At 39.0% G+C, this 9,744-nt stretch overlaps 1 protein-coding gene and 1 pseudogene across 1 annotated transcript; both read right to left on the bottom strand.

The window, feature by feature from the left end:
* Nucleotides 1-511: 511 nt before the first annotated feature.
* Nucleotides 512-2,869, bottom strand: LOC112678263 (olfactory receptor 8S1-like; annotated as a pseudogene).
* Nucleotides 2,870-7,599: 4,730 nt separating this feature from the next.
* Nucleotides 7,600-8,957, bottom strand: LOC112678146 (olfactory receptor 8S1-like). The gene has a single exon (XM_025477251.1). It carries the CDS (start codon nt 8,955-8,957, stop codon nt 8,022-8,024), a length of 936 nt encoding a protein of 311 aa, XP_025333036.1. The 3' UTR covers nt 7,600-8,021.
* Nucleotides 8,958-9,744: the final 787 nt, after the last annotated feature.

Here is a 9,744-nt window from a genome sequence, read left to right as displayed (position 1 = left end):
CAGGCACCCCAGAGTAAGTTTTTATTAAAGGTCTGCTATTATTATTGTGCTTGTTGAAAAACCTCCTGTGAGGAAGCTTAATAAGCAAAGTATCACTGGAGACTCTCAGCAGCAGCAGGGGCCTGGACAGTACCTTATGAGGCAGAGGTAGAATGACTGGCCTGTGGGTCACATGATCTCCTTGTGGTAAGGGGACACAGGGGGTACCATGGAGAGTCCCAGTGAACTGCATAAAATGGGGAAGGGTTAATTTCCCTAACCAAGAGTAGTGTGCAGTAGGAAGGGTAAATATATATATATATATATATATTTACTGTAAAGTAATACCTTGGAAAATTATCTGATCCATCTTTCTTCCTCTGAATAGAGCTGATCTTTAATCATCCTAAGAGTAGAGCTTGCTGCCTTCTTCTTGAACATGCATTAAGATGCTGACACACACACACACACACACACACACACACACACACACAAAAGATGCTGACACGTACATCTCTTTCAACAGCTGGCATGATGGTCAATCAAGAAATAATCCCTTGTTTCTAAAAACTTCTCTTGCAAGCTGCATTCATACCAGTGTTTTATCAGTGAAGGAAGTGATCCTTATTCAATCTGTAATTTCATATAGTGAAGTTTTTAAGAACCCTTCTAATAAAGATGTTTCTAAGAATGCTTAAAAAAAAAAGCAAGAGGGATCCCTGAGTGGCGCAGCGGTTTGGCGCCTGCCTTTGGCCCAGGGCGCGATCCTGGAGACCCGGGATCGAATCCCACATCGGGCTCCCGGTGCATGGAGCCTGCTTCTCCCTCGGCCTATGTCTCTGCCTCTCTCTCTCTCTCTCTCTCTCTATGACTATCATAAATAAATAAAAATTGAAAAAAAATATTAAAAAAAAAAGCAAGAAAAACAAAAAGAGAGAAGGAAGAAAGGAACGAACCAACCACCCTTGATTTTTAGTTATATTTTGTGGCATTATGGTTTAGCTTCTCCATGGTCCTGTTTCTCTGGTCCACTATGTGAAAGAACTAATATATCTTGTTAATTTTAGCCATTCTAACTGCTATAAAGGAGGCATGGGATAATTGGGTGACAGGCATTAAGGAGGGCACTTGATGTGATGAGCACTGTTACATGTAACTGATGAATTATTGAAAATGACACCTGAAACCAATGATGTACTATATGTTGGCAAGTTGAATTTAAATTAAAAAAAGAAAATTTAAAAAAATGAACTAACATATCTTAACATTCTTCTCATAGCTATCTTCACCTTGTTTCTGCAGGCTATAAATGAGGGGGTTCAGCATATGAGTGACCACACTGTACTGCACGGAGAACATCATCTCCAGTCAGAACACAAAACTGAGCGATAGAACAAGATCGCAGTAATGAAGTGAGAAGACAAGTAAAAAAGGCCTCACACCTACAAGAGATGGAGCTGATGCTGAGGATGGTGGAAACAATGCAGGCATGGGAAGAAACAATCATTAGGAAGGTTCCAAAGAAATGCAAGACAGAGGAGCAGAGCAGGAGTGCGAAATTGGTGGAGGTATCAGAGCAAGACAAAGGGAAGAGAGAAGACCGCTCACAGCTGAAATGGGGAATAGTCTGGTCCTCACAATAGTCTAAATTGACAACCAAGAGGATATTGATGAGAGCATCAGCAAAGGCCAGGCCCCAGGAACTCCACACCATCCCAACACAGAGCTGGTTGTTCATCACCTGGCCCTAGAGCAGAGGGGAGGTGATGGCTACAAAGTGGTCATAGGCCACCACAGCCTGCAGAAAGGCCTCAGTGCCCCCTGTGGCAAACACAAAGAAGGCTTGAGCCAGACAGCTCTCTACAAAGATGACTGTGCTTTCAGAAGATAGTCTCCATCATCTTGGGGACTGTGATAGATGAGTGGCAGAGGTCCAGGAAGGGGAGTTGTCTCAAAAAGAAGTACATGGGCATAGGAGAAGTACAGGGAAGGTGAGAATTAGCCCTCATCACCAGCAGCATCACCAGGTTTCCCATCAGAGTGAGGAGGTAAAGCACCAGAAACAACATGGAGAGCAGAATCCAGGTCTGAGGGTCAGCAGACAACCTAAGGAGGATGGACTCACTGAACATGCTATGGTTTCCCATAGTGATAAAAATATTTACCCTGGAAATCCAAGAGAGACATCACAACTCCTTTTGTGCCTCCCAATTACCCCCACTGCCTTAGCCCTCCTGCACATGTGCATTATTTCACAAATGTACTGGAAACCATGTTCAAATATTTCTAAGCTGACTTCCTAATCATGATGAGAAATTTGATATTCTTGGATGACAGTCCACCACCCCCATCAACTCCTTATGCAGTTTTGTAGACCCTCATCTTATGTCCCTAGAGGTCTCCTTTCTTTTTATTTTCAAGATGAACATTAACACAAAGAACATTTTGTATATTCAGTGGGAATAGAGAAAATTTGTTGATGTGGCAAAGTAAAAGGCCAATAACAGAAGTAAAATCCTTGATAAAGGAACAATAAATGATCCAGAGCACAAGTGGTTTTGTCCATAGGTAGGAGGAGGGGCCCTTTACCTGTTGTAAATAAGAGGTAAGGTAAAGAGAGTGGGGACTAAGGTAGCTAGTTTGGTAGATTTTATGGCTGGAATATGAGAGACTTTCTGATTGATCACTGCAAAGTTGTTGATGAAATATGAGATGAAATTGTGAACAAAGTATACCTATCTATTATCTATCATCTATCTGTGTGTATACGTGGTGTGTGTTTTTAGTGATGGGGATTTTGATGACCCAAGAACAAAAAACTCAGGTACATCAAGTGGAAGACTAATTTACTACGGAAATGCAGTAAGATTAACCAATGATATATTTGCCCACTTCAGATTTGGAGACTAATTTATCTCCAGTAATATTTATCTGCTTAAGCACATGTATGGAGCAGAAAGACATCTGGTATCAAATGGGGTTTGTTTTTTTTCCAGGAATATGCAGTGACAAAAAAAAAGGTAAGAAAGTAAAGCATATTTGCAAAGTGAACAAATCACAGAATCAAGGCTATGTTAAGGAATTAAGCAGAGAATATGCAGAGGAATATGGCTAGAGCAAAAGCAGCAAAAACCACTGGTTTGGGTTTGAAGAACTGTTTCTACTTCTATAGGAACACTAGGGTAAGCAAGCTATAAATTCTGGAGATAGTGGTAAGATAGAGAAAGGCTTGAAATTCAGATCTCATAGGTATAAGTATTGAGATAACAAAGCGATGGGCGTTATTTTAAGAATAGGAAACTAAGATAGGGTAGAAGATTCTGTCTCTGGCATAGTAGAAGATAAAGTCTAGGGTGCTGAGTTAGCATGGTAAGGATTTCTCTTGTTTTTTGTTTTACTCTCTTTTCCTTTCATATAGATTAGTTTTAGAATTTAAAGAAAATTTAATGAAAAAATTTCAGCCCAAGATAATCAGGCAAGTTATAACCCTAGTGTGTTGTTGGAGGAAATGCCTACTTGCATTTGATCAGAGAGGTTGTTGCCCTGGAGTAGGATAATATCCGGTCACATATCCTGTGCCCAGTTTAAACCAGACTCTGCTCCTGTCAATGTCTCAGCCAGTTTGGAAGTCCACATGCTAACCCAACCCACATTTTCACACTCTAAAACTTGCACACTCTAAAACTTTCAAACTCTAAAAGCAGATGTTCATCTGCTTTGTTCTAACACATATGGCTTGTAACCTGACAGGATAACTACTGTTTAATGCTGTCAAAGTCCATTCTACCCTGGCCTTTCGTTCTAATTCAAGACAACTAACTATATTCAGTTGATCAAAGACTGGTCTCTCCTACCTTGACTGTTAACAAGCACTGGATGGCTAAGTTCAGTTACCTATCTGAATAAATAGTAACACCAGATGGTAGCAGCTATATTTTGAGATCCACTGACAAATTATTCAAATCCAGGGAAAATTATTCAGCTTGTTCAGACAGTATTGAGAATCTTGTGTGAGGGCAGATTTGAGAAGAATTCTACTGAAAATTATTATTTGTAGTGAAATATATGTTGGCAATAAGAAATGACAAATTATGTATATTATTTTTCCAAAATATACATATTTATTTCCAGTTATTTGAGAATGGACTATGAAAATAATGGCTAAAATTTTCATATTTCACTCATATATTTAGATCTGATCACAGTGCCCATTTGGGCTCCTGCTGCCCAGATCGCATTATCTCCAGAGGCCATGGACAAAGCAGCTGGTAGAGAGCTGAAGAAGGAAATCCTTTATGTCAGGCAAAAGGCACACAATACCCAGAGTGTGGAAGGAAAGGGACTTCTATGCCCTGTGACATGATTTTAGGGCAACACAAAGAAAAACCCCTTTCTTATCTTCAACCTCCAAAAACTCCTGTCTTATTTACTGCAAAAGATTCTATGAATTATGGGATGAAGTTTATCCTTGAAACAAAGTGAAGACAAGGTAAGCTTGCCTAGTGTATTTGCACACATAAAATACAATGACAGCAAGAAAAGTTGCCATCAGGGGCCGGACTTCCACAGAAGTAGAGCAACATATTCTTTTTAGGGTATTTGTAAAGGGTCTGTCAGAGGCATTCCCTTAAAATAAGTATGTAAGTAAAATAATAAAAACAAACCTTTTTACTGTAGCTGATGACCAAAATATTACCATTAGTGATTTCTTTCTTCTGCTGTTTCTAAACATAAAATGTCAACAACTTTGGAAAACATGACATAGTAGTTTTGCTTGCAGGTAGCAACATCATTAGACGGAGAGTGTTAATTGGATCTCATCCAAAGGAAAAAATAGCTAAAGGCTGGTCAGTGCAGAATGAAATGTGAAACGACTTTATTTCATAATGTTGATCAGAAAGCATTAGCAGAGAACATTAATAGCGTATGAATGAGTAGGAAGCAGGAGAAAATGGTCCCGCATTTTACTGATTTTGAAAGACAAGCTTGGTCACAAAAGAGCTTGAAGCCCTAGGTAAATGAAGAGGCACCCATATGCAGAAAAAAAATACCAAAACCAGATTTAAGTAGGTATTGGAGACAACCATCACCTAGTTCATCATTTTTGCCCAGACTGTGCCTCAATTCTGCCTCACATGTCTCAGGGGTAGGCCATCTGAAGATTATTGTAACCACAAATAAAGTAATTCTCTGAGGCTCATTAAGACTGGTTGATGAGGAGGCAGTTTAAGCCATGAAGAGTGGGAAATACGCTCCTAATGTCCTACCATATCCCTATCCATGCTGCTTTCAGATGGTAGACTCAGCTTCCCCAACATAAAATAAGGGCATTATGCCCGGTTCAGTAAATATAGCACAATGTTGCCAACATCCTGCAACCTGGACAGGCATATGTGTGGTGTGACCCAATTATATCACTTATTAGCTGTTTAATGTTTGATCTTTTAAACTATAATTGCTCCATATAATAGTAAACTGTGTAAATTTGGGGGAAATAATATATGTCTTATATTTGGTTGAATTAGCTTATACATAAATAGCTAGACGCAGGATTTCCGATCTTTTGTAAATGTTAATGCATCTCAAGAAGAGGAAGAAGAAGGGTATTTTAAATGAGTAGACTAGAGTGTATTAGGGAAGAGATAATATGAGGCCATATTGCAGAAAAGCTGTCTCTAGACCTGGAGATAGTGTCTAGACTTGAGAACGGTGAAAAGACAACAGGATTCAAGGGGAAGCTAAGATTCTTAGAAATCAAGAAGAGAGTAAGGGAGTTAAGGGGAAAAGGGAGTAGCAGGAGGAAACAAAATCATCAGAGGATTCAGAGGAACATTTTCATACTCTTGAATTCTTTTAATGGAGAAAGTATCCTGGAGTATTGAGACAATAGGTGAAAGGATCAGGGATCTGGTGATATTCATTAAAAGAAGATGTACCACAACTTCCCAACTCTGGGAATAGATATTTTCACGTATTTTCCTCTGTAACTCTAAATATTTTGCTGACAGCATTATCTGAACAAAGGACTCTGATGCCCCACCAATCAAAAGACCAGTTGGTTTAGGCTGAACTAAGGAACCCAGGAGACCAGCTCAATAACCTATATTCCTAGGAGTTAACAGCTTGAAGCTACAGTCTAGACTAAGCTGCTAAGAAGCTTGAACTTTAAGACGTTAGGGATTTTCTCACGTGTAACCTTTGCAACTTGTAAACTGAAATAATCAACTTAAACTCCTAGCTGTGTTTTCCTGCTAGTCTGCTGGGAACTGAAGAGAGGCAGGATTGGAAAAGAGAATTTAGAATTTTTACCCTCGGGAACATACAGGCCATATGGACCTTCAGAGAATTAACCTAGAATGTGAAGAGAGACTTACAGCTAACCTCCAAATTATCCTTTCATATGTGCATGAGATTATTTTATTTATTCAACTAGGGTTAACGTTAATCAGTACTAGTATTAATCAAGTAAGGTAATTTTTTAACATTTTAAAATAATTCTAATCCTAATTTGTATCTAACCATACAACAAATAGGTGGTCATGGTAAAGTATATAAGGAGAATGTAAATTTCAGTAGCTTTCCTAGGATCTCTCTTATTCTTATGTTACCTCAAAGATCAGAGAGCCAAAAAGGGAGAAGTTGTTAATGATATCTGGTCTAATTATACTCAGTAACTAGGGAAATATCCATAGGAATTAGTAGGATGTTGGCTATATGTGTGTGTGTGTGTGTGTGTGTATGTGTGTGTGTATAAAACAAATTTTACATATATGGATATGTGTGTGTATAAAATTTAGTTTTCAAAAAATAAATATCTTAAGTATAAAAATGACTACATATAGGAGGATGGAGAAAACAAACAGAATGGGGAAAACAGGGAAGAAAATGATGCTTCTTTTAAAAAGATTTTATTTATTTATTCATGAGAGACACACAGAGAGAGGCAGAGACATAGGCAGAGGGAGAAGCAGGCTCCCTGTGGGGAACCCAATACAGGGACTTGATCCCAGGACCTGGGATCATGCCCTGAGCTGAAGGTAGACGCTCAACCACTAAGCCACCCAGGCGTCCCTTTATCCATGATTCAAGCCAATGGTGAGTTGGGTTCTTCTTATGCTTATATTATCTCTGAACTTCCCTTCTAAGCTTGTTGTTCCTGCCTATAGCTGAAGAAGTTTCCCTGCTTTTAAGGATTCATGTGATTAGACTGAGCCTACCTAGATAATCCAGGCTACTCTCCCTATTTTAAAGTCTATAATTTTATATGTCTGCCCGATCCCTTTTGCCATATAACATACTCATCGTTTCCAGGGATTTGGAAGGACCTCTTTGGGGGGCCAGCCTGACTATCCCAGGAACTTCTTGACATGAATTAAGAAATGTAACAAATTCACTATTGTTACTATATTTGTTAAAAATATGACCTCAGGAAGGACAATTGTTAGGGGAGCTGGATTTCATGGTCTCTTTAGGCACTATAGTCAGATTGACTCTGTTCCAAATGGTGTCTTTTCTTGTTGTTTATTCCTGCTAAGTACCTGCATTTTCTAGAATAAGATTCTGAGTAACCTCACTTGGGTCTTGGCTTTACTCCTTGCCACAGTGCACTGTCAGGAGAAAGGAATAGAAAGGTTAGTCTATCCTAGGTTATAGGATCATCCTATCTTACAGACGTGAATTTGAGAGAATGAGTTTTCCTAAAGATTTGGGTTTAATTACTTGAAGAAGTGTGAAAGAGTAATAAGCAACCAATAGCAATACATGTCCACATAGATATGAAAAATAAATCAACATTTTTATTAAATGATCCCCTAAAAAAGAAGGCTTACCCGATGCATTTCTCCTTTTCTGAATAAGATTGAACCTTATCATCCTGACATAATAGTTTTCTGTCCTATTCACAAACATTTTCAAGGAAATAAACGCCACTATGTTCTCTGTAGCATCTAGCATCATGGACAATGAAGAAACTCTCCTTAAAATCCATTATTTGATCATGTAGCATAATAGTTCATTTTCCTTTAGTCATGATTTTGTATCTACTACATTAAAGAATAGAAATATTTTCTGAAGATTCTTCCCATAGCTGCCTTCACCTCCTTGTTCTGCAAGCTGTAAATGAGCGGGTTCAGCATGGGAGTAATGACACTATATTGCAAGGAGAACATCATCTCCAGAGGGGAGCCTGAAGTTGGCAAGAGATAGCTGAGGAAACCTGAGCCATAGAACAAGATCACAGTAGTAAGGTGGGAGGAGCAGGTGGAGAAAGCCTTGCCTCTGCCTGAGGTAGAGCTGATGCTCAGGATGGTGAAGACAATGCGGGCATAGGACAAAACAATCATTAGGAAGGTTCCAAAGAAATGCAGGAAAGAGGAGCAGAGCAGAAGTGTGAAATTGGTGGAGGTATCAGAGCAAGACAGAGGGAAGAGAGAAGACAGCTCACAGCTGAAATGGGGAATAGTCTGGTCCTCACAATAGTCTAAATTGACAGCCAAGAGGATATTGATGAGAGCATCAGCAAAGGCCAGGCCCCAGGAACTCCACACCATCCCAACACAGAGTTGGTTGTTCATCACCTGGCCATAGAGCAGAGGGGAGGTGATGGCTATACAGCGGTCATAGGCCATCACAGCCAGCAGACAGGCCTCAGTGCCCCCTGTGGCAAACACAAAGAAGGCCTGAGCTAGGCAGCTTTCTACAAAGATAGTTTTACTCTCAGAAAGTAGATTCTCCAGCATCTTGGGGACTGTGACAGATGAGTGGCAGAGGTCCAGGAAGGAGAGTTGTTGCAAAAAGAAGTACATGGGTATGTGGAGGTGAGAATCAGCCCTAATCACCAAGAGCATCAAGAAATTTCCCATCAGAGTGAAGAGATAAATCAGAAGGAATAGCACAAAGAGTATTACCTGAATACTGGGGTCAATAGATAGTCCAAGAAGAATGAACTCACTGATAGCACTGTAGTTTTTCATTGCCATATAGAGAAGTGTTCTCTCTGGAAAACAAGAAGATCCACCAAAAATCTTTCAGTGTCTCTCAGTTTCCCCAGCACCTAGATCTTATTCTACATGAATATCTTTTCATTACTGTCCCACAATCCACATTCAGGTATTTAAAAGTCAATTTCTTGATCATCATCTTGCCAGTGATATTTTAAATAAGCCAAGATCCTAGTTTTTACTACAATATTTTGGGGAACTATAATGTTTTTATGTAGTTTAGAGTGATACATTTGAAAAGAAGTTTTCTGCTATGAGAAGAAGGTGGAGAAGAAAATTTCAGGAGGGCATTACTTGAGAAACTGAGGTAGGATTAAGTCTAAATTAAGAGGATGTAGGTAGGAGTAGGGATACTTTATGCCTAGAAGAAGTTAAGAAGGCAAGAAGTGTTTCCATTTGACTCCCTCCATCTGTTTTCAATAAAGTGTAAATAAAATCATTGGTTGTGCATGTGTATGTGTGTGAGCATGCCCACATGTACACAATAAATTATAAAGGTATTGATGATGATAAAATTAAGTGCACAATCATGGGACTAGGGACCAAGGTGAAGTGTAAGAAACTATTACAGGATAGGAGGACAATAAGACATCAAGGAATTAGAAACTGGATGTGGAATTAGATTGTTCTCGATTCTTCTAATTTTAAATTTCCTTCATTTTATTTAATGGCATCATATTGTAATTTAATTTTAAAATACATTAAAAAATAATAATAAATTTTAAAAAACTAGTAGCCTAGATCATGATGCACAGTAATATTTTAG

Source organism: Canis lupus, chromosome 27 (genome assembly GCF_003254725.2).
Source record: "Canis lupus dingo isolate Sandy chromosome 27, ASM325472v2, whole genome shotgun sequence".
In the NCBI taxonomy this organism is placed as follows: Eukaryota; Metazoa; Chordata; class Mammalia; order Carnivora; family Canidae; genus Canis; species Canis lupus.
The sequence above is the reverse complement of the archived record's forward strand: the minus strand, read 5'-3'. Positions and strand labels throughout refer to the sequence as shown.